The sequence below is a fragment of the Hippoglossus hippoglossus genome, chromosome 15 (genome assembly GCF_009819705.1).
Source record: "Hippoglossus hippoglossus isolate fHipHip1 chromosome 15, fHipHip1.pri, whole genome shotgun sequence".
Taxonomy (NCBI): Eukaryota; Metazoa; Chordata; class Actinopteri; order Pleuronectiformes; family Pleuronectidae; genus Hippoglossus; species Hippoglossus hippoglossus.
Window position 1 is genome coordinate 12,752,036 of NC_047165.1, and position 25,435 is coordinate 12,777,470.

General features: G+C 41.1%; 2 protein-coding genes across 4 annotated transcripts; one reads left to right on the forward strand and one right to left on the reverse strand.

The window, feature by feature from the left end:
* Window positions 1–880: 880 nt before the first annotated feature.
* fuom (fucose mutarotase) lies at window positions 881–4,429 on the forward strand. Of its 2 annotated transcripts, XM_034609547.1 has the most exons (7): window positions 881–1,051; window positions 1,196–1,264; window positions 2,443–2,513; window positions 3,006–3,104; window positions 3,212–3,285; window positions 3,578–3,680; window positions 4,359–4,429. In XM_034609547.1, the coding sequence occupies exons 1-6, from the start codon at window positions 970–972 to the stop codon at window positions 3,642–3,644; spliced, it is 462 nt and encodes a 153-aa protein (XP_034465438.1). In that variant the 5' UTR covers window positions 881–969; the 3' UTR covers window positions 3,645–3,680; window positions 4,359–4,429. The 2 variants fall into 2 exon arrangements, with proteins under 2 accessions (XP_034465438.1, XP_034465437.1); XM_034609546.1 differs by lacking the exon at window positions 4,359–4,429 and having other exon boundaries at window positions 884–1,051; window positions 3,578–4,265.
* Window positions 4,377–25,412, reverse strand: si:ch211-217g15.3 (uncharacterized protein LOC368914 homolog). 2 transcript variants are annotated; one of them, XM_034609544.1, is made up of 4 exons: window positions 25,252–25,412; window positions 5,440–5,503; window positions 5,236–5,273; window positions 4,377–5,142 (listed from the first exon to the last, which is right to left on the reverse strand). In XM_034609544.1, the coding sequence occupies exons 1-4, from the start codon at window positions 25,290–25,292 to the stop codon at window positions 4,533–4,535; spliced, it is 753 nt and encodes a 250-aa protein (XP_034465435.1). In that variant the 5' UTR covers window positions 25,293–25,412; the 3' UTR covers window positions 4,377–4,532. The 2 variants fall into 2 exon arrangements, with proteins under 2 accessions (XP_034465435.1, XP_034465436.1); XM_034609545.1 differs by lacking the exon at window positions 25,252–25,412 and adding an exon at window positions 5,659–5,800.
* Window positions 25,413–25,435: the final 23 nt, after the last annotated feature.

The following is a 25,435-nucleotide window of genomic DNA, read 5'->3' on the forward strand; positions in this document are numbered from 1 at the left end:
TACTAATGACACAACACTATTTCTTAGATTCAGGCAGGCTACCATAGCATTAAATTACTTTACTGAGTCTATTTGCTAAAGTGATTATGAATATATAACTTTTTTGTTTATAATCTAACGTTTTTATAATAAAAAACTATTATAAAACAATTATACTGAATTAATTACTTTTTTGTGATATATAATATAATATTTTGTAATATTGTGATGTATACTATAATGTTTGTGTGATATATCAATATATGTATTCTATATATGTATATTTACTTCGATAATAATTTGATGTATTAAATTACTAAACATATCAATCAATCATATACATACATATTAATACTCTATATACTATACTATAAAAAATAGTATACATGTATATTTATATATATAAATATATACTTAAAATAATATATATGTATTTCATACATACATTTACATATAAAAGTAGGCTATATATTAGATCATTAGTTGAACAAATATAAATGATATATTATGTTAATTATATCTAATGATTAAATGATGTACATTTAAAAATAATCAAAATAAAATAAATTATATCAAATTCAATTTATCTAGGTTACAAAGCTTACAGAGTGACAGTTTAATGTGTTGAGTGATGGTTTAATTCAATTTTAAGTTTGAGAAAGGGACTCGGAGTAGTAGCGCCCTAACCAATCAAATTAAGGTCCTTTGTCACATGACTTGTTTACAAAGATGACGAAGTTAAGATATATTTCTTGACAAAAAAAAAACCTCCGTCCGACAGAAAACTGAAACAGTGTAAAATGCAGCTTTAACCCCAGAAATATTATCACGACAATACGCATGCGCAGACCTGAGCCCGTGAATAGTTAATTGTTTTTAATTACAGGCTAATTGAATAACTTGCGTGTGTTTGTGGAGTTAAACAAAGCAGGAAGTAGAGTGGAGGGACTGCTCTCGCTTCTCCTCAGCACTGTTCTCCTCTCTGACAACATGGTGTTGATAGGAATCCCCTCCGTGCTCTCACCTGAGCTGCTCTACACTCTGGCTCTAATGGGCCACGGGGACGAACTGGGTATGACTCTGAATTATGTTGTTGATGTGGACCATCTTTTATCTTATCTTAGTCATCACCAGTACATAGACTGATCCAAGCTCAGGTCAACACACAGGATCAGACTTATTTCAGTGGCTCAACGTCTTTTCTTTTCTCTTTCAGTTCTGGCTGATGCTAATTTCCCAGCATCCTCCATCTGTGCCTGTGGCCCCAAAGAGATAAGAGCTGACGGTATGAAAACACACGTGTCTGTCAATATAAGTGTTGTGTGAGTGTGTGGAGCTGCAGGAACTAATCTTCAAAACAGGAAATAGGTAAGCATTGACCCTTCCGGTTCCGTGTTTTATTTTTTTATTTTTTTTATTGAACCATTTTCAAATGTACAAACAATATGTAATTTTTTAAAGGTGTAGGTCTATAGGTTCATGAAAAGCAGGAGGCAAGACCGACATGGAACTGAAATATTATCAGGCATAAGAAAGAAAGTTATCATTAATACAATAAATAAATCATAATAAAGTTACGATTAAAAGGGCTAGGGCCAGTTTACGGAAGCTTGTTCTTCAATCATTTAAATAATTCCATTGCACAGAAATTTATTATGAAAATATTAAAGCTAGGGTTGGTAATCCTGGAAATGTGGAGCACCATAATGTCAGGCTTCACTTTGAAAAAATGCAAACTATTCATCCCACTCCCTCCCACCTGCCCTTTCGTCAAATCTCAGCCCCCAAAACACATGAATGCGCGCTGGCTGACGACAGTTTGAGGCCGACTTCTCTGTGACGCTCTCACAAACTTCTGCCTATCGTCTCTGCTTCAGTGGTGTGTGTCCTTCCACCGTTCGGTTAGTCACAGTTCGGTTCGTGACAGATGGGTACACTGACAAATCATTACATTCAGTCAACTTTATTTATTGATGGCTATCGGGACGTGAAGCGAATTTCAACAAGTACGATAAAAGGTGTTTCAGAAACAACTCACCAACCCTACCTTTAAATCTGGGTTTTTGCTTTTATGTGCTTGGACTTCAGAACATACAATTTTCCAGGGATCAGAATGATAGTAATCAGAAAGTTGTTTTTGAAATTGTCCATGTCGAGTCCATAAATACTGTCCTTTTTAGAGAAGGGGTCAAGTTGGAACTTCTTGAGGGAAAAGCCTCTCATTAACATCCAGCCACAGAACTTCAGAATACACGCATTGGAATCCTCACCACAAAGTATTTTGCTAGACTTTTGTTTTGTTTTGTCAGAGAGCTTATTATCAAATCTATGGAGAAAGCCTATTTGTTTTCTGTTGAGGGAACCAGGGTGATGCTAACTTCTGGGCTGAGTTATTCAAAACACATCATCCCTGCAGCCTTCTGTTTTAAGTTGTTTTTCCAACTGTGTCTGATCTTCATGTAGGTTTGGGAATCCCACAGCTTTTGAAGGCCATTTTGAAGCTGTTGCCCCTGGACACCTACGTCCCCTTTTCGGTACAGGACTCGTCTATGTAATGATTCCAGAATTTCTGTATGTGGAATGCATATCTCGAGAACCGTACACCTCATTGTCCTCAAATTTGGCCCAAGGAAGTGCAGTGTGTTCAACATTTGTATAAACAGGCGACCAGCGCTCTGTTGCAGCTTAAGTAATGTTGTCGTTCACCACAACTGATTCTTCAGTTTGTGGCTCTGCGTACTGAATCAAAATTCACTGAACTTTGAATAGACAGGTGTGGAGCAGCTTCAGGGTTCTGCAGACTGACACCTGTCGTCAGTCTTCACTCGCTGCGGCTCAATTACTGCATTTTCAGAAAGAAAGCTGCAACCAACATTCCCACAGCTTACATTCCAAACAGACGTGTTTAGAACAGGCACTGCACTAGTAAACCTACACTGAGCTGTGTCTTCCTGTTATCGGCCATATAACAATATTTTCTGCTGGATGATATTGCTGTCTTCTAAAATGGAAATGTGTTTCACCAGGCTGCAGTCATGGATCTGGTGGACAGTGACAAACTGAGAGGTTTACCTGTGCCTGAGTGGTACACCTACCAAGGGCTCCTGATTGAGGCTGGGTCTCAGGTGAAACTGCCAGTCCACCTAATTATTGAAGAATTCAGTGAGTAACTCAACGAAACTGTGCGTCTGTTAGATTGATGACTCGTCTGTTGATTCCTCTTTGTACACAGACTCCTCTTGAGAAGGTGGAGAGGTTTGCTTTCTATGAACGAGCCAAGAAAGCCTACGCTGTTGTAGCGACAGGGTGTGTATTTTCTCTGCCTACATTTCAATATTAGTGCGGAATATTTCATACTGTCTGAAAAAAAGAATACGAAAGCATTTGTCACTGTGTAAAAGTTCAGGGACATTCTCCACTGGAGAAACATTTGCCATCTTTTAATTTGTCTTGTAAACCAGCTTCTTAATTCACTATATATGAATTTCTGGATAAATATCACATTTACCTGCTTACTCAACCAGGAAAGATTTTTGTAAATGTGTATAAATATGCAGCTGATATATTACAAACATTTCCCTCTGCTCTGTCTACATAGGGAAACCGCACTTTATGGAAACTTGATACTGAAGAAGGGGGTCATTCCTGATGAGCTGCTTCAGTGATGCACATATTTTTAAGTGGCATGGTTGAATGCCACCGTGCTCTCCCACACACAGCCAGAGACAAGGCTGTTGCTTTTCAGCGTTTTATTCCCACATACACGTGAACAAACATAAATAAACTAACTTAAAGGGTATAGCTTTGCAGCTCAGTCCTTTCTGGTTTCTCTCCTGTGTCTCTTCTCCCGTGTGTGTCTCTGTGACTGTCCTCTCGAGGCAGCCCAGTCGCTGCCTTTTAAACTTGAGGATCAATCAGCTAACAGCTCTCACCTCTGCTGATTTATCCTCTGTGGTGCTCTCCCAACCCCCTCACCTCCACAATGACCTAATGACGAGTTCAGCCCAGTGGTGGATCTAGGATTTTTCTAAATCAGGAGCTGTAAGGGGGCCATCATTTACACAGAGGGGCCAGATACAGGTGCAGCATCCATGCACATTCCTGATTCAGTAAGATGCACATTAGCTCTATAGCTAAGCCACACATCCCTGAATATATTCGTGAAATTTGTTCCTTGTTCAAGTTCATTGTGTACTTAAAAAAAAGCTTTAAAAAAATATATTCTTAACAAATTGTTGTATTATTATAATTGTAAGTAAGTGAGGTTATAATCAGATTTCAGCTGGGGCCAGTGCCCCCTGAACCAACCCCCGGTTCAGCCACAACAAGGGAAAATCAGGAGAGAGATTTTAGTTTTGTTCCATTTCCAGTGGCTGTGGATTTAAAACTATTTATTCTTGTTATTTGTCATTAATACAATGAATATGATCTGATTAATTTCCAGTTTACCACGAAACACTGAAAGTCGTACATGTTTGAAAGTGTATTTATCACCAACATACAAATAATAGACACTGACATAAATATATGATCAGTGTGTGGTTGTTGAACAATCACATGTGGTACAGATCATCCAAATCTTCCTCTGGTTCACTGTGCTTCCTCTGATACGGCAAATCAACAGGAGCATCAGATTCAGCAGCATCTTGGTAAAGAGCCGGCTGCTGGTGGTCTTTGTGATACAGGTCGTCCATGTCCTCCTCTGGTTGGAGGTGAAGTCTGACCTGTCTTCCTCCCATGACATCAAGTCTCAGCGGCTCCATGTGCACTAGCCAGCGCTGGTCGTCACGATGATACAGGTCGTCCTTGTCCTCCTCTGGTTCTGAGTGAGCGACATGGGTCCATACACCAGCTTTGCTCTCGACCTGCTCAGCTTCCTGTGAGGCCACCTCTCTGAAAACAGGGTGGTCGATGTCGTCTCTATCCTCCTCTGGTTCGTCGTACGACATGTCGGCAACAGGGAGGACGTCCTGGTTAGGGATCTGGTCTTTGAGGAGATGGTACAGCTCATCCAGGTCTTCTTCGGCCTGCAGGGGCCGTTCCCTGCCCGCCATGCTCTTCCAAATCTTCATCCTGGGGTCGATGTCGTAGTCAGTCTCGTCCAGGTCCTCAGGAGGTTCCACTTCCACTCCCCAGGACATCTTTCCTTTGTCATCCATGGACCTGAAATAAACATCACGCAACTTCAGTCTGCGTCGCCTCAGTCCAAGAGAAGATTATTCACTTTCGTGTTAGTTAAAGGAAATTGAAACTTACATAACTGTATCCTGGAATGCAGCATCTGTAAGTTTATTCTGAGAAAAGAGCACAAATGTTACGCAACTGCTGTCCGAATACAAGTTAGCGGTCATACAGACATGCTGGTCATTTCAAACTCATCAGGAATAATTTATCATGAAATATGAAGCAGTGGAGTTCACGGTGTTATACTGAGGACAGCCAAGAGTCATCTACACATACCCCCGGTTTATATGGCTTCGCTGTGATGCCAAGAATCAGGGAGACACAGACTAGTAGAGAAAACCTGCAAGTGAAAAGCCTCAGGGTTAATGTCCAGATTTCCAATCAACAAGACATTACAAAGGTGATCATTGTCTAGTCAAACAAACAAACCCTTAAAACCAGGCTATACAGCGTTGACAGTCAGAAACCACTTGAGGCCATGTGTTGTTTTCCTACCTGAACATGGTGTCTCTCTTTCTGCCTTCAGCTCAATGTTTTGGCTCCGGACAAAAAGAAATTCTGACTTCTCTTCATTGACGCACGGGACCAAAGTTCCACCTATAAAGCAGTTAAGAATTTCCTGACCTTTGTATCCTCAGAACACGGCAGCGTCAGCTGTGATTCATCTTTCTTTATCTCGGTTGTGACACTTTTATCGTTCATTCATTCCTGGGGACACTTTTTTAATACTTTTTTTAATAAGCAACAAACATCTAGTCTCTGTTATTCTGCTTTACAGAAATGTACTGAACCTGCTCCCAACTCTTTAAATGTGCATACATTAATTGAGTGAATGAGTCTATTGTTTCATATAATTATAATTAGCATATTTAACTTTCTGCTTTGGATTATTTTTATGTAATTGATGTATTAATGATTACTATTTTAATTATTTTATTATAATCATTTAGATTTGTACTTTCCAATCAGTAAAGGCAAAATGTCCCAAAAATATATATTACTATGAGGCAACAATGCACATGTTCCTCACTTTGGCTTTAACAGGAATCTTCTTAGATGCAGAAAAGACTCTCCTGCATGTGAACAGCTTCAACCACTTGAAATGACTAATTACCCTCCATATGTACATATGTGTATATATATATATATACAAACCCACTAGGAGGACTGATTGAAGGCAGATGATCATATGATCTTACTGCCAGGCACAACTCTAGGTCCATGCCAAGATCCTATCACACTGTAAAACTCACAGGTTCAGATTCATACGTTGTTTAAGTTGAAACTCAACTTTATAAATATTTTTTTCTGATATGCAGCCAAGACAGAAATCGATTTAACTCTGAGGCTATGTGAAACGCGTGTAAGTTGATAAGCACCGCCATGAACTGAGTCAGCTAATCTAACATAACATATACTCCCCTGAGGAATATGACTTCATGTCAGCTCAGTGTCTCAGACTCTGCTGGTGTCACCATCACGATGCTGTTGTCACTGCAGCATTATGAGAACGTCTTCACGACACCTTTCATAGACAGTCGGAGAATTAACATGGTTTAAAAATGTCAACAACAGGAGTCAGCATGCACAGATACACACACTGTACAGCAGAACAGGAGCAGACAGACGCAGCACACACTTCCTGTCCTGTACGACGGATGGCTCCACTGTGTCTGCCGGCTATCTGCCTTCTCTATCAGATCCATATGTGCAAGTCCAATGTTGCCCCTCAACTATAGCCCCTCTCCCAGGTCACTGGGTGGTCTACTGTCTCCAACCCACAGAGGTTCACCCTACATCTTTATAGTCTGTGAAATACAAGAAAAACAGCAACAAAAAAACTGTTTGGTTTAGTTTTTATTATTTCACCGAACCTGTTTCTACTTGATGGAGGGATGGAGCCTGGGTTGACCCATGGACTGTTTGTAAAGATAGACGATGCGTCTCCACTTCCTCCCACTATGCAGAAATGAAGCCAAAATATCCTGGATATTTCATATTTGTCATATTGTCATATTTGTTACCAGATCCAGGCAAGTGCTTAGCTAACCGCATATTGGAGTTAGCTGCAGGATGACGTAGCTTCATTTAGTGTACAGATGTGAGAGTGATATCATTATGTTGTCAAAAGATAAACATAGAAACAGCTACAAGGTTAAATCTGATTCCCCCCCGGAGAAGATATCCTGCTGCTCCAAGTCTGGAAAGTGAGGTTTGATGGATCAAGTGCGCTGAAGCTTCTACCCATCCACCCTCTGTGTTCTGCCCACATCACAGCTTTCATGTGAAGCCGACGGGCCCAGCAGTTACCAGCTTGACCACATGACTCCCAGCTCCCTGAACTTATGATGCTCCAACAGACTTACAGGAAAACATGCTCCTCTGTGGTTTCGCCAGCCTCTAGTTGGCCCAAAGAAGCTGCAACTTAGCAAATGAGTCACTCTTGATCGGAGTGAATCGTGCCTCAGTCACTCCACTGAGGTGAGGAAGTAAAAGCAGTAGAAAAATTAGGACATTTTTGAGCACTGTAACACCGGCATCGGCTCTAATCACCAAAAGCTCTCTTGAGATCTTTGTCGGTGTCTTCTATGTGTGTGGCTCCGCTTTTTCATCCTGAGATATGTTTTATGTTTTTGTGTTGTGCTGTGTTCTTACATCAGCTCATTCAGATATTCGGCAGACTTTTTACTGGGGGGGCTGGCAGGAGAAACTCTGCTGAAAGTCCAGAGCCTCTCACTCGGACATTTGCGTTCCATACAGCCCCTCCAGAAAGAGTCTGGAGATTATCTGGAGTCCAGATAATGTCTGAAAGCAGCTTCAATGAATACTAATGTGTAACCTTTAAACTTTTATTTCAATATTGGAGCACTTTAATAGCCATCAGTATTTGGATTATGCACGTAAGCCCTGTAAAACTGTAAAATTTAACTGCTTAATGTGCTCATTAAACATATAAGATATAACATGTTAATTATTGAGCTGGTAGATTGATTTTGTACCTTTGAGTTGGCTAATAAAAATGTAATATCAACACTTTTATTGCTCTGATAGACTCATACATTAAAAAAAACTATCAAAATATATATGTTGCTGAATCTCGTGAGGATGATAAATGGGCAACGTGTCACTATGAGTTTGTATTTACATGTTGTCTGTGGTGGTGAAGAAGTTCATGTAGAGTAATTATCAGGCCCGGAAGCAAAACAAGCATGAGAGACGGTAATATCTCTCAATGAGCCTCTCCTCTTTCCCACAGGCTGCAGGTGATGTGAGGATAAGTGAATCGTTACATGTGGCGTGTACAGATTGTGGCCTGACACCTCTGGAAGTCATCAGAAGATTAATTTGATCTGCCAAGTGATTGAGGTGCAGATACGTTGTCCTCGTCCCGTCACACTGCATACCTCTGCTCGTATCCCGCTCCGGGTGATGTGCATGTGCTGGTTGAGATGCGTGAAGGTGCATGTATCATGTGAGAGGCATTAAGCCCTTTAGAAAATGTGAGGACGGCAATAAAGGCCAGAACGAAAGGGAGTTGTCAGCAAGTGATGATTGCTCCCAATAAACTCCGAAACACACACACACACACACACACACACACACACACACACACACACACACACACACACACACACACACACACACACACTGTTATTGCACATAATGTGAAGAGGGAGCCAAGAATGAATTGCCTGTCTGTAATTATTTAAATGCAGCAGTAAGCCATGATTTATAACCATCAGTCTGGATTAGAAAAGTGTTGCAGCTTGCAGCAATTTATGAGGGAAACCACTAAAATGAATATTTGACTAAACTCCACATTCTTGGCATCTTTTGCTGAATATTTCTGCTGCACAGTTGTTGCACGGGGGGCATATGAAGGATACATGCACGTGTCCACACTTGGCAGTGTCACTTACTTAAACATGTGCACAACATGTAGTCAGATGCAGTAGATGAATATGTCACAATCACTGAAGTTAAATGCAGGATCTGATGTCCTGGCTCCGTCCCCAAACCAATAACACCTTATCCGTGAGTGTGAGGAATGCAGCTGTCGTGTTCCTGCCTGACTCTAAAGCGGCACCTTCATCAAACTTCTCTTCATGTAAAAGAAACACGTAGAAAACAGAATAATCAACAGGCGACAATCAGTCGGAGACATCAGTCTGCACGGTAAAACCTCAACAAATATTGTATCACTGTTTGAAATTTGATCATGAATATTACATAATTGCACGGAAAACAGAGAAGTCACTAAAACAATCATCAGCACCAAAACCTCATCATCACCGTCATTATTTCCAGTAAATCCCATAAAGTTCGTCCTGTAGCGTGAGGCCTGTATTTGAGGCTAACCACCCCTCTGTCTCCGTCACATCCCCACCGTGCTCACCACGTTAAGGAAAAGCTGGGGTTTTCTAAATAACTAAAATTAACGCAATGATCTACAATTAACTTAATTGGTGCTTCACCGACACCCATTACACACACATTAGACATCTCCTGGTGGAGTTTAACCACACAAATTACAGGGCTGAGGGAAGGACCTCCATGGAAGAGTGGAGGCGAACATGAAATGTTGTGACGACGGTCTGGTGAACGGTGGGGAGCTGTCAGACTTATGAGGCGGCCGCAGGAAGAATTAGCCAAGCCATCTGCTCAGCACTAAAACGCAGGCACCTCAGCCTTTGACCCGGCCCTTAACACGGTTTAATGCTAATAGAATGCCTCCTCCGGCAACAGGTGGGATTATTACAATGAGGGGAGGGAGGAGCCAGTCAGTCTGGGGCCCGGAGCCACCTGACTGACTGGCTCCACATGTAATATCTGAGGCAGATCTCCAGGAATAATGGTGTTGATGACAGCTGAGGCAGATGATGGGAGATGAAACAGGAGACAGAAAGTGCAACTTTCCCCTTGTGTGTCATGTAACTGATGACAGAGGACTGGGAAGCACTTTGTCTGCCGCAGAGGAGAATGGTTCACCCTCTTTGTGCAGGGGGTCTTGTGTGAAAGTTGAACATTAGTGACGGGTGTATCAACTATGGAAATATGTTACAGACACAGAAAGCTCAGGCGGTCTCTCTAGTTTTCTCGCTCTCTCTCATACACACACACACACACACACAAACACACACTCCTCACCTCCCTCAATCACACCCCTCATAACCTCAGTAAACACGTGGGAGCTGTTAAAGTGAGCTTAATGACTATTTACTGTGTTTTATACGCTTCTCATTAAACACATTTTCCACTCAGGGAGAAATAATGTTTTGGAAAAGTCTGTTAAATGAAACACACATCACGCCACCACTAAGCACATGTGGCTTATTAATTAGACCACCCGCCCTCTAAAGGACAAACCAGGGAACTGCAGAAACTATACTGGATTCACAGTAAAGATATGTTTTTTAAAAAATGAAAAGACATCATAATCATCTTGTAAGTAGATCTACCAGACTTTTTTTGCAAACAGTTGCCTATTAACACATCCACCAAATACATGGGGATATTACAATTTATTTAAAGTTGTGTTTATCTCACTTCCTGATGTATTTATATAGAGTTTTTCTACAATTTTGCCATTCACCCATTCACACACACTTTCATACAGTGTATCTATGTTCAGCACTTTCTCCATAAAACATCACTCATACACTGCGGGCACAGCCGTCAGGGGCAATTTGGGGTTTAGGACACTTCGGCATGTGAAGTGGGGGAGACAGGTTCAAACTGCCAACCTTCTTGTTTGTGGACGACCCACTCTACCTCCTGAGCCACAGCCACCCAGTTCATTTTCCGCCTTGTCATAAGAGACTTAAAGTGTAAAGACAAAAACAACCAGATTCCAGAATAGTACTTATCCCACTACTGGCCGCTCAATGGGTTTTTAATAAATGGCAGTAAAGCAGATGTATTTTTTACTATAAAAATGTACCTATATGTATCTAGTGGGTCGAAGCTGCTGATAATAGCTGCTGCTTATCATCCCACAGGTGTCAGGGTCTTCTCTATACATCTTTATACATCAAGGTTTGATATATTTTAATGTTGGTCACGGATTCTCTTTTTTTATTCTTTTTGAGGGCTCAGATTTTACTATGTGTTTCATATTTTCTTCTTGTCAATGTTTTGGGTAAGCCAATAATCCAATAAAATATACAGTATAAAGTTTTTTTGTTGCTTTTAACAGAGATCAGTTAGTTGTGAGGCCCAAAAAACTAAAAACACAGAGCATGAAGTCACTGCAACGCTGCAGAACTTATCACTAAGACTGATCACTTTCACATACACGTAGTCATGTGACCGATTGTTAATATACAAAGAGATACAGGCCTGTTCAATGTAATATAAAGATATCTGCTTTTTCAGCTATTTTGAAAACATCTGAGAGTCGTGATGATTGATGCCAGAGAAGAGAAAGGCCTTGAGGGTGGAGTACTTCAAACAAGACACAGAGAGAAACAAGCTTGCCGCCCCCCCCCCCCTTTCTCCAGCCACTGAATGCCTCCTCGCTGGAGTCCGCCGCGGCTCTGGCTGCCAGCTGGAGTAGCCCTAACCTCTGACCCATGACCCCCAGCACCAGAGAATTCATCATGGGGCCATCGACTGTGCGCTCAGCGGGAAGCACATCCTGTGGGACACTATCGTGACAACAGAGAGGATGGAGCATACAGGTGTTAACGGTGGGGACAGGTGTTAGAGATGTTCTTTACACTGCCTCCACCCGCCGCCCCCTCCCTTGATACTCACAACACAGTCACATCGATAGAATTTTTTTTTAAATAAATAAAACAAGCATTTTTGGTTTGTGTCACGCTCTGAACTTGTGTGTTTGTGTTGTGTGTGTTTGAGTTTGCGTGTCACGCTCCCATCTGTCCTGATGCTCGTGGGTTAAAGAGAGGATCCTGCTGTTTCTTGATGGAAAGCTTTCTGCTACAGAGAGATCCAGTTACAAGAGTGCCGCTCTTTCATCCTTATTAAAGAAACATGTGCCCGCTCTGCGCAGTTATGTCGGCAGATGAAACTTTGTATGCGCTCTCCTTTTATTTATTTAGTTTCTCAGTACAGATAAGGATATTACACAGATATAATCGCTTAACTAAACTCTCATCTTCTGAAGTCCATACACGCATTTATCATAAGAAATAAAAAGCCCGGCCTATAAGAGTAAAGACCATTATTTGTATCTTATTGAATGTGATTTATGCCTCATACTTCAAATACCAGTGGTTTCTTTGTTACACACTGAAAGTATCATTATAGGCTCCCTGGTGACAAAGAATGTCAAACCCATCTGATTCACTTAAGATAATTACTTAATCTTTGGTGATCAACTTTTATCCACAGCTAATTGGAGCATAACTTCTCTTATGTGCAGCTCTGGCATCACAGCATAGAGGGACCAAAAATCTTGTCGCCATAATTTCCCCCCAAAATAAAGAAATGTAATGCGAATTCCAGAACACTATAGTTGAAAGTTTGGAGTAGAATCCAATAATACTACTATTACTAAAACAAATATTCTAGTAAAGTGAGAAATCCATATGTCATTTTAAGCAAACCATGATAAAAACTTTTTTTTTCTTTTGAGTCTATTATTATTCAGAGTAGTGGTATCATAGAAAAAGGCCATCATGATGTCAGGATGTGGACTCTGTGAGCTGCTTGTAGATTTTACTCAAAATGTTCTAAATGTTTTGCTCTAATGTTTTTTTAAAATATATTTTCTTATATTATTTATTTTCTTTCTTACTCTCCTATTTTAATCCAAAAACCTAAAACTACTCACAGGTCATTATTGCTTATTCTAATACAATGAATCCTTCTATCAAGCAGTGTGCATTTACCTCCGTGTATAATTCAGGTGCCTTTTCTTTTTGTTTTATTATCTTCATTAAATGTAGTGTGTCACAAGGACAAATTGTAAACAGATTGGAGGAATGCCATTACATGTAATGCATCGTTCTTTAGTCGCAGCTACTAAAATAACCTCCATTCATGCCAGATTGCGGAGCTGCTCATTCCACATCATTCAATGCCACATAAACTATCCTCAGCACAGTCAGAGGATGTGAGTCAGACCCCCAAATCCTCTCCAATACTAGACTTTCATTCGAGGACGATGACTGTCCCTGAGATGTCTATCTCTGTGCTCTGTAACCACCGTGCAGCCGCTGTGCTCCGTGACCTCGCCTCCCAGACCCTGCTTTGTTCCCACGCTGGGCCCCGTGGAACGTCTGGCTCCAACCTTTTCAAACCATAATTACATACCTGCAGAACGTAGACAGCGGCAGAGTAAAGAGAGACACAGCATGAAAGAGAGAGAGGTCACCATCAGTGATACACGATAACGTGCTGCCGTGTACATACTGCTGTATCTAATTTACATCGAAGGGAGGCACTGTAAATCTGCTTTTTAAAAGTCACTGCTCCCTGCTTTGCCAAAGTAAACTATAAAAAGAGTATTTTCCTCAGTTCCCCTAAATCCCGCCAGCTTAACGTATAGAATAAGCAGCAGTGTCACAATGTTACATGCAGCATATCTCGTGATAGGATTACTGCTGCTGGACGTTTACATAAAGTGGATACAAATAACTACAGATAGCGGGACAAACAGAAGCCATTTATGGAGATATACTGCACTGATGTTTATACTGTTCTTTGATACAAATATTTCACAATATGAGAAGAAGATTGTGAAAGGGAAAGATATTTGTTTTTCTAGTTCCTCTTGTTATTAAAGCACTGGTGAGTGAAAGTCACCAGTGCTTTAATAACATCTGAAAATGACTTCTGTAAATGCCGCTCAACGTTTAGATCTCATTGTTTACATAGCGTAGTACAAGCTCTCATATAGTGCAACGAGACAACAATGCACAGCATGAAAAAATAAATAATGTACCAGTATGTCCAGGGTGCATCGTTTTTTCAGATTATAGTAAACAGCAGGTTTGTTAAGGGAGAGTCTGTTTGTTTGTTGTGCTTGGATTCAAAGTCAAATGGGCATCGACCGAAAATCTAAGAGTAAAATTTAATATCTTTGGTGTCTTTATAATGAGTAATAAAATATGATGATGTAGAAAAAGTCAGTTGCTCAAACAGGGTGATAAAAAGTGTACAACATGTTGTGTTAATAATAAATAGCGGAATATAAACTCTGCTCAGTTAAGCAGCTTATGAAGCTGAAGCTCGGCTGTGAAAGGCTCCGTGCTACAGAATGTAAGCATGTACTGTATGTAATCTATTTCACACATGTAAATAATGAGAGTTCAGTACCAGGAGAAGTCAAAAGTCACAGCGCTCTCTGCAAATTAAACTAACACAATAATGATGCCCAGCCTGTCTTCCAAATAAGCCACCACAAGATGAATCTCACCAAAGAGGGGTTCTGTTACATTATTGGTTTACATAGCCCTATGAACTTATCCTTGAGGAAAGACGCTTGCCAGAATGGGATTGTACTAATGTCGCTAAATAACTCCCAGCTGGCCCGACTGCAGGAAATGCTTCTTTCGTCTCAAAACCTCAGAGCAAATAGTACATGAAGCGTGGTGCATTCACGAGCATGTCTGTCGTCAGAATTTATGTTACACTGTCTGTCCTGGATTTCTCAACGGTTAAAGTCCTCCGGGGGCTGCGGTCACAGTCTGTCTCCTTCGGCCCGTTCAGCCCTCGGCTCTGCAATGAGAGCTCCTATTCACCACTTAACCTTTCAAAAGTGGTCCACTCACTTCAGAAGGAAAAACGATTCCTGGCTTAAGAAGGTGTGAGGAACGCCAGATCAGTGAGTCCTGATTCTGTAATGATGGCAACAACCGCCGTAAGGTCAGCCACACAGTGACTGTGGGTTTCACTGGGTATTTAAGGAGCCTAATAGACATTTGAGCAGGCTTTGGTCTGATGCTTGTGAAAGCAGTTTAGCAAAGAGGTACACAGCCTGGGGCCAGCAATAACAGAGTGGAACTGATTAGAGGAGGAGAGGAAGGAGAGAGAAAGAAAAGAGAGGGAAAGTGAGACAGGGACTGATAGCATCTTCTTCACCAACTTAATTACATTAGACAGCCAAAGGCTCTGTAATACACGAGATGGCTGTGTGTTTAAGATCTCATGTGAAATGTAAACAATAACAAAAGAGCATATTATGGAACTATGTCTGTGTTGTAGAGCAGTGGTGGGTAATATGGGAAAAATTAAAAAGATAATAATTTAACCCTACACTTTTACGTTTAATGCGTTTCAAAAGAAATGCATATGTTGAAGTATTAAGATTCCATGTTGAGACATGGGTGTCACTTAAGAAAATCAATTTTGACGAAATTCGTTATTTGCTCTAATTCTTTGAGATTTACACCACTTCCTTGGGCCCAAGTTTACACTTGCTTGGCTTCTCATAACACTGCTATGCAGATGACACCCAACTATACCGGTCATTGCTGCCAGATGACCACAGTCTCAACACAAATCTCTGCTTGATTTTGTGCCGTCTCTATGCAGATGAGGCAGCACCACCATCAACTAATGTCCCAATTCACCCCTTAGACCTCCCACTTGGCCTTACCCTTTTGTTTTGCACGTGGCTATATCAAGGGGTAGTGTTGTCCCATTTCTCTCTGTGATGTAGGGGTAGTGGCCATCTAGGCCTTCAAACATCAATTCACCCGTAGTGTATTCAGGACCCCCTAAAAGTGAAGGGGTAAACAGAAATTCCTGAATGCTTTACAAAAGGATGACTACTCGTACAGACTACTGCTATCTGTTACCTCAACTACTGCAATGCCCTCCCAAGGGGCTTCCCTGGAAATATTGCGTTTTTAACATTTTCCCCCCAGGCAAACATGTTATCGTTGCAGGCAGTATGTGTAATATCAAGAAAATTGCACTGAAAATACAATTCTCTGTTAAATAATAATAATAACAATACGTTTTTAAAATTTTGTTTTGGAAGTGGTTTGTGACCAAACTGTAGAGTAATATATGGACTGTAGGTCTCAAAATGGATAAACAGCCATAAAAGCCATAATATACCAATGGAATATGATTAGAGACAATAAACCATAAAAGTCAATAATGACCCAGTTATAATTAAAGGCAGAGATTCAGAGATACAGGTTCTATGGTTGTAATTCAGTTTTTTGTTGTGGTTTGACAGGACGCGGACAAGCTGCAATTACCAACAAAGGAACAGGATAACCCTCTTCTCCTTTCTTTCATCGCTCTTGTCTATCCTCACACTTTTAAACTTTATCTCCATCACTCATCCCCGCCCTCACCCTATCTGTCCGCTGCCAACTCTTCTTGTGTCAGTGAAAGCTGTTGCTAATAAAAGTTAAAAAGCAAACTATGAAAAGGAGGTGAGAGGGAGCGGAGGAGGTGCATTCTTCCCTCCCTGCATGGGAAGAGTTTTGCTGCGGCAGAAAAGGGAGCTCCAGTGGAAGGCTGGGGGGCGGAGGGAGGGGAGGTGCGGATGGGAGCAGAGTGTCACCCCCGTCGCCCCGGGGACGTGGATGGACATTTTGTTTCGTCAGGTTTCAAAGGGACAGCAATTACATCAGAGACACTGGATGACAGGACGTCCCTGCACGGCAGAGGCAGAGATTTAAAAAAAAAGAGCGCCTAGGGGAAAGAACCACGCCTTCTAAAACTTAACGGGGGAAAATCCTCCACCCTTCTCCCATCACCTCTCCTCGACATGGCTATAAGCGACACTAAAGCAGCACCCCAACAGCTCATCTCCATCTTCTCTGTGTCCAGAGAAGGCGGCCATTGTGTGCCCGTTCCTCTCTACCCAAGTCAGTTTCCTATTGAGACTCTGAAAGGGCCTTTGAGGGGCCCTGTTTTTGGCTGTGCAGCTCACCTGCAGAGGGGAAACTATGGGCCTATTCTGAAGCCCAGCAGCTGCCAGGGCAGAGAGGCTGGCACCCAGTGGGAGAGAGAATAGCGTCCGCAGAGCCTTTCAATATGAAGCCACTTAGTAACAGAAGGCATGTGCCAAGCCTGCGAAGCCAGAATGAAGAGTCACCCTTTGGAGTTCACTAAATATCCGAGAGGAGTTAGACCCATCTTCTCTTCGCTCTGTCATATCATTGTTTGGCCTTGACGATTATGGAGCATTAATCAAAAGGTAGCAGGACACGAACACAGAAAATATAAAGAGCCTGAGGTCAGGAGGATAGAGGCAAGATAAGGTTATTTGAGAACACATCACATCAACAGGTGGGGTAAAGAAGAGCAAGAATCACGCTGGCGACAAAAAATTCCCATGCGCATGTTTAAGGGTAAACACGCCACTCCTCGTCATGTGACAGATCGGGCTGCGATAGAGGATCTCAGTGGCTGCGGGCCTGTGAAGACGCCATCGCCACACAAAGCCCCTTTTCTGTCAGCAGGCTAGCTCCCACACAGGCGCTAATTTACGATGCCCTCACAGCGATTTCCACAGTCAGAGAAGTTCAATTGTGTTTTCCAGCTCATTAAGCATCGGCACAACAAAGCTTTCATCTTCTCCTTCATTCGTCCACCTCATCCCCCTCTTCTCTCTATCCACCCATCTTCTCCTCGCTTTATCCCGCTGTCCACTAATCTGCCCCTATTAAGCCTCTAGTCTGAAAAGATGAAGTACACTGGATAAAGTAAGCTTCCTTATTCTAGCTTTTTTCCCTCCCCTACACTAAATTCTCTTCCTGTCTTATTTTTGTGTTTTGGTTTGTTTAAAGCGCGGCTGCAAGTCTGAAGGGTCCCCTCATGCAGACTAGGGAGAATTTAATGGTTGTTTATTCAGGGGCCTCCGTGGTGCCCTCCCATCTCTTTCACAGCTTCATGAGACGACGTGGAATCTATTGTAATCCCAGAGGAATCAACCCAGCATATTTGTTCAGGTTGTCACTGCGCTGAGATCACAGGCGCACACTCGGACACATTCTCACACAAACACAGGTTGGAGCTCTGAATGTGTTTTAATCTAAAATGCTTTTTTTTAAATACAGAACTCGAATGAAGTAGCATTAGCCTAAAGTTGGAGGGATAGGCGTGTGACCGGAACATCACACTGTCTCAAATCTTCTGAAGGTCTGAAAAATGTGCATGAAAAGAAATGAATGGAAAGGACTATTCCCACCATCAAGAGCTAGAGCCAAAATGCCCCCGAGCACAGCACGTAACCCCAATTTGTTCCAGTTTCCACTCCTCTGGAAAACATTAACAGAGCCTCAAGTAGATTATGACACCGTAATTTATTATTGACTCACGAAGAACATCTTTCTGTCACAAACAAAGGAAATAAATATCTATATATACATGTAAAATACAAGAATCTCTGTTAAATGTCTAATTAAAACTACAGTAGGAAAATGAACCGCATGGAAATATATGCATTAATGTAAAAATGTGTATATTAGATATGGTCATATATTCATCTAAGTTACAATAATGAACAAACACAAAAAGGAAACAGTCATTCTAGCTCATAAGATGGACGACACATCTCCACTTCCTCCCACGAGCAAGAAACAAAGCCAAAACATCCTGGAAATAAACGCTGCCATCTTGCTCATTTGCAGCCAGAGTCTGCACAGTAGTGATCGGTAGTGAGGTCATGCTGATACACACGAGCTGCAGCACTCACGTGTCAGATTCAGCCGTCAATCATGACGTTTCACCCTGTTTTTAAAGCATCAAATAACTAATAGAAATTAAAGTTACTGGTTGCATCGATGGTTTTTCGTTTACGACTCCTGTTTCCTCATAGCCTCACTGCTTGGTCTCTTACAGTTCCTACATAAACTATTTTCAGCTCCAAGACACATAGTATCACAGTTTAGTGTTGCACAATTTTGTGCCAGCATATATTGTTACACTTATAATTATTAGTCTCCTTTTGAATTTAGGGAGGAATAACATCACAGTTCCAATAGTAATAAACCAGAGGAAACCACTTTTTTTCAATTATAATATCGTCGTCATTTTCAAGAAACAAATCAGGGTGTCATTTTCAGCTTCTGCACTAAACTGTGGTCCCATTCTTAGTGATATTTAATTTACTGTGAATCTATAGACTTGTGGGGAAAGAAGAACAGAACATCATAAGAAACTGAATGAGAGAAAGGAACATCAGTGTTTGGTGCTTTCCCCACTGTTTCAAACCTCAAGAATTTAACCAGTTCTGACTTAATGTAAAGTACTTGGGAAAAAAAGCTGCACCAATAAGCTGCAACATAAAATATTGTTTACACATTAATGCATCGTCTCTTTTGTGTGCATGTGTGTGTGTGTGTGTGTGTGCATGTGTGTGTGTGTGTGTGTCAGGTTTCTCTCAGTCCCATGCTCCTCTTGTCATCACCCTCATACTAGTTACACATACATCTGCTATCATGGCCAGACAATAAAGAGCCTGTGATAATTTGACATCCCTTGTCTCCGTTATTGGGTCATTCTCCAACGTCATCATCGTCATTATCATCACTGAGTGCAGGCTATACCGTCTGAATCCCCCCCCCCCTCTGCTGACAGCACAGTCACTGAGCTCACCCTAACCCCTGGCTCGCTCCGGGTCCAGAGAGGGTGTCCGGTTCCCGTCATCCCCCCCCCCCCTCTGTCCCTCCCAGGCCGCAACAATAGAGCTACGATATCTCTGTGTTCACCTGTTAGCACCTGGCTCTGCGGGTAAGCCTCGCCGCCGAGGCCCCGGCAGCCGAACACTCTGCTCGTCTCTGTCAGACGCCATGTGGAACGCGCCTTCCTGTCACCAAACCCAATATCCTAACACACAAAACACACAGAGGCATAATAACCCTCTCGCTGCTTGCCTGTCAACACTTTCCCCGTGGCAGCCGAGTCATGCTAACATATAAAGGATGAATGAAAAGCACTTAACCGATCAACAACCCATCAGGTGATTACAAAGGTTTCAAGCATCATCTGATTGTCCCCAGTGTGTCTTCCTCAAGAAGGAAGTTACCGCGAGGCTATCACAACAACAAATGCTGAAAATGGACATTTGATTTACTGCACTGCAGGAAGTTGTCATTGTAAAACCAAGAGCTTCTTTTGAAAGCCTACTTTCTTCAATGTTAATGCTTCAGATTTGATATAATGTTTGTGCTATAATATCATTTTTAGTGATGATAAATATGGAATCTAAATATAAAAGTTGGTGAAATAACTACAGTTTGTATGTCGGTACTTTTTGAACATTTTCAGCACATTCTAACAATATCGTGAAAATACTGATATCTGTGACAATTTTCACACAGTTTCATGTCTTTATATTTGCGAACGCACCCAAACACAGCACTTTCCTTTACAATATCAGAAAGATGTGGTCGCAGGGGGTTTCAGACACTGTTCGACCGTCCGACAACAACTTTGACTGAAGCATACTGATGATTTACGCGGCCTGTATTCAATCTTTGTGAAACCTCCTGTACTGTATTACTCTGTGACACTGTGATATCTGATGCCGATTTAGTTTAGTATGTTCCAGCAGTCCTCACTTCATGTCAGTAACCACCTTTTTCACAATTTAGGTAAACGGGGTTAGACCTGACAGCGGCTCACATGACACACTGTGCTGATGGTGTAAAGATGAAACAACTAATTAAGACTAACGTGTTACTGCAGTCCCTCCCAGCTCCCATCAGATAAGGGGAAAACATTACTGGGAAAGACCTCGGGCCTCACATCCTCTTTGGCATGACTGGCATGACCGGGCCTGAGTGAAACTGAGCTCTGGAGCCGAGGGAGTAATCGACTTTATTATTTCAGCAATTAATGAAATGCATGTGTCAATCCAATTTACAGTGTGGGTGCTGGAACTGTTGAAAGACATATTCCAGAAGATCTCTGATCCAGGGTTTATATGGAATGTTTTGGTAGAACTTAACTTAGCTGAGTCCCCTTAAATCTGCCATGTGACACATGACAACGTGTCACTGTGTCATTCGGGGTGAATTCATTGAGAAAGTTAGTTAGTTACAAACAGATAAAGTTCTGGGGATTATGGAAACAAGTCAAGTGACCTGAACTCATGTTTGACTGAACTGAGGTTTTAGTTGAGCCATTTACGCACATAAGGGTTTTTCTTTCACTTATGAAAAACACAGCAGTCAGATGCGTTCACAACAACAGAAAAATGTCCTGGGCCTGGACAGAGCATGCAAGAGGCCGGGCACAATGTATGAATTCCTGAAAGCACATGTTTTTGTTCATAGCACATCTACACTGGTAATGGCCCTTTCTAAGTTGACATCTTCGTTGGCGTCCTCTGTGACACCTTTTTTTTACCCTGAGATATTTGTAATCTTTTAGTTTTTTCAGTTTTGTGTATTCCATTTTCTGGACAATTTCCTGCTGTATTCTTACGGGGCACACGTAGACATTTACTAGGGGGCTGGCAGGAAAAGTTCTAGAGCTCACATACAGCCCCACTAGAAAATTCCATTAAAATGATACGGTATGTTTTATTTCAGACATTTAAGTTGTAACAAATTCTAGAATATCCCAGTTGAGATTTGAGTTGCGACTGGACACTAATGATATTTACATTTAAACAGTAATGCTGATCGCTGGCTGCATGAAATGGACCACAGGTTAAATGTGAGACGAGTGTGCAGGTCAGTCAACACTTCATGCTGTCTGTAAAGATGAAGATAATGTATATGGAGTGTCAAATAGTGTAAATGTCAGCATGGAAAGAAAAGCTTGTGATCTCACATCCATCTATACTTTGACGTACCGATGTTGGCAGGTCCGCTCAGACACAGGATAATGCTCTGTTATGCTTCACCAGGCAGGCCTCTCATCTCTTTTAAAGACGATACACTTCCACCGCAAAGTTCCCCGCTGTGTGCTTCATAAATGTTTATCCCACATGACTCCGGCTCCTTCCACAAAGTTTGCTTAGGAGAGCTGGAAGCGCTGCCAACTCTCATGAAAGAGAATGATTTGAAAAATGAAATATATAAAGCTTGTTTCAACATGTTTGTTTGAAGGGAAAACTCCTCTGTAAACCACAATTACCTCCTTAAACAGTCCTCCACTTTGGCAAGGAGGTATGTGTGTGTGTGTGTGTGTGTGTGTGTGTGTGTGTGTGTGTGTGTGTGTGTGTGTGTGTGTGTGTGTGTGTGTGTGTGTGTGTGTGTGTGTGTGTGTGTGTGTGTGGATGGATGGATGGATGCTAAAAATGTGTGTGTATGTACTCATTTTTGTTACCTTTTGAGGACCTTTTCTAGTACAGAACACTGACCTTGTGAGGACCAGTAGACCTTAAACATGGTTTCTGAGGTCCGGGTTAAGGTTAGGGTTCAGATGTGTATTGTGGTTAGGTTAAGGTTAGGACTAGTCATGAATTGGTCATTGTTATGTTTTTATCTTTAGTATCTCCTTTTAAATTCTATGTAATTTCTTGAAAAGCGCTATACAAATCAAATATATTATTATTATTATTATTATTATTATTATTATTATTATTATCATGATTATTATTATCATGATTATTAATATCATGATTATTATTATTATTATTATTATTATTATTATTATTATTATTATCACTGTGTGTGTGTGTGTGTGTGTGTGTGTGTGTGTGTGTGTGTGTGTGTGTGTGTGTGTGTGTGTGTGTGTGTATGGATGGATGCTAAAAATGTTATATTGGCCAGTAGGGGTCTTTGAATCAAAACAATAACAACAGACCTAATTTGTTGTCTTCACCCCCATTGCGGATAGAAATCTACCGGACATGACTCAGGTGTAAATCATGTTCACGGATGAGATAATGTATTAAAGTTGAATTCACGTTACACATTAAATAACAATGAATAATTGTGAACCATTACTTCCACAATCAGTGGAAAAACAGCTGACTGGCTAACGGGCTATTGTGGGTTTTTCCTTCATTGTATTTTGTTTGCCCCAGAAGTTATACAAGAGATGGAAGAAGCCACAGGTAAAGTGGATATGAGGCATTTAAAGGGCGACCAAAATGAAACCAATACCTTGAATAGAATTGTGGATTTCTCTAAGTTTGAACATTGTTGGAAACATTTTGGATAATGTTAGTTCACAAGTCAACAACATATTGTTTTTAGACAATTAAATAAAGGATTGATTTATATTTTATCTACAAATGACCAATTGACTTTTCCTCTATAGTCCCAACAGCAAGTTGTCATTTTGGGTTTTAGTGAAACTTCTTGTCGAGTATTAGATACAGATAATTAATATGTGTTTGTTTATCCAAATGTATTGAAAAGTAAAGGAAATGGCAAAGGTAATTTGTATAAATGTTAAAACTAAAGTGCAACACTGCACTCTATAAGAAGACTTTCATTTCTCAAACCAAACTACGGCAGTCGTTGTTGATTTGTCTGGCATGTCTGTGCTACTCCAGAGGCAGGAAATATGATTTACTCATTCATTATGAAACAATGGAGGAGCAGAGGAGCAACAAAAACATTACAGACAGCCCCTACATCCCTTTCCAAACAGGAGGAGAGTGAGAGTGGTAATAGAGAGTAAGTAGAGGAGAATGTAATGTTGTTGGGCACTAAATTACAGTCATTGAAAGCTTGTATAGTTACCCAGCAATCTATCACTGTCACACAGAGCCGAGGGAGGGGAGAGCCGAGCAGACAGGCGCCAGGCACAGCGGGATCAAAGCAGAAATGTACCTCGGGGAGAGAAACGGTTAACTCCATTTAACCAATTGTCCCGCAGACAGAAGGACAGACAGACGAGTCCTGCATTAGTTCTGATAAGAGAGAAAAACTCTTCACATATTGCCTTTCATTGACAATGATTTGACTTGATGTGAAGAGTTGCAAAACAAGACCAATTTGGACGGGCCCCTTCAAAGGGCTTCTGCGACATTACTTGGGGTTTTACTGTCTCTCAAGGGGATTGCACACAATGGACACAATAGGCTGAAATGTGGCCAATACACAGCCACGGATAATTCGATTACAGGCCACATGATAGAGAAATTTACAGCGATAATAACTCTTAAGAGAATAAAAAGCAGTGGAAGCCAGGATTGTTTTCCTACTTTAATGAAACACAGTGATAAACGACTGTGGACATATTTCTAAGAACAAGAAACACCACAGTCATTTTTGAAACATAATGAAAAGAAATTACACAAGTAAACTTTTGTATTGGACTCACTTTGTTGAACCTGCTGGAATCAAATTGTTTGGTGTGTTGGAGTGTAGCAGAACTATGCATAAACACAACATTGAAATAAAGTATTATCATCTTATAGGTAACATGATATGTTGGAGAACTACCTAACCCTTTTTAAAGCTGTAGAGCAGCTTCCTGTTGCTCCAAGGATGATGAGAGTGAATCACAACAAAATATATCAGAATAATTCATATAAAAAAATGTAATCTGTGCTGCTTTAAACTTAGTAAGGTAGATGGTCCTGAACTTCTGTCCACAGACCTCAACCAAACACTGGAACTGAACAGTGTGAAGGAGGCAACATAAAAAAATTATCCTTGAAGTTTTTCATCTTCAAAAAAAACATTTCAGCTTTTACCTCGTGAGGGGATGAGCATTAACAATAAACAATAAAATACATTAGTCATGTTTGGCTCTCGTTTTGCAACTAATCAGTGCAGCTTTAAACTTAGTAAGGTCGGCCAATTTAAGTAAGAAGAAGATTATGGGGACATATGGTCCACATTAGCCCAGAAGTAAATTTCCATTCATTAAAAAATGTGCGTGTGTGTGTGTGTGTTCCTTTTTAATGGTCCTCACTTTGAGGGTTAAGACTTGTTTTTAGGGTAGGAGTCAGAATTGGTTAAGGTTAGGGTGAGGGGCTAGGGAATGTATTATGTCAATGAGTGTCCTCACTAAGATAGAAGTACAAACGTGTGTGTGTGTGTGTGAGTGTGTGTGTGTGTGTGTGTGTGTGTGTGTGTGTGTGTGTGTGTGAAATGTAACCTAATAGTAATATTGGGAATGTTATGAATATGATACATTTTAAACAATATACCAAAGGTTTCAGGCAATTTGCTTATAATTTAAAACAATGATATAGATGTTATTTAAATGTGAGTTTGCACATATTAAACTCATTCGCTTCACCTTGGGAATCCCGAGCTCAGCCTGTGATCGGAGGTTTTCATCTGTCAGGAACCACACTGCTCTGTCACGACCAGCCTGACCAATCACAGACTGTTCCGCTCCAGTCGCTTGGAAACATCCACAGACTGATTGGCGCGCGGTGGAGATGAAAGGGGCATGTGTGGCACTTCAGTGACGGTGAGTC

Excerpts from the sequence above, each read along its gene's own strand:
- fuom (XM_034609547.1), top strand. The coding sequence starts at position 970 with ATGGTGTTGATAGGAATCCCCTCCGTGCTCTCACCTGAGCTGCTCTAC. Across the intron at positions 1,265-2,442 it reads CAAAGAGATAAGAGCTGACG|GTTTGGGAATCCCACAGCTT; the intron begins GTATGAAAACAC and ends ATCTTCATGTAG. Across the intron at positions 3,105-3,211 it reads TGATTGAGGCTGGGTCTCAG|ACTCCTCTTGAGAAGGTGGA; the intron begins GTGAAACTGCCA and ends CTTTGTACACAG.
- si:ch211-217g15.3 (XM_034609544.1), bottom strand. The coding sequence starts at position 25,292 with ATGAAAACCTCCGATCACAGGCTGAGCTCGGGATTCCCAAG. Across the intron at positions 5,504-25,251 it reads CTGAGCTCGGGATTCCCAAG|GTTTTCTCTACTAGTCTGTG; the intron begins GTGAAGCGAATG and ends TTTCACTTGCAG. Across the intron at positions 5,143-5,235 it reads GCATTCCAGGATACAGTTAT|GTCCATGGATGACAAAGGAA; the intron begins GTAAGTTTCAAT and ends TGTTTATTTCAG.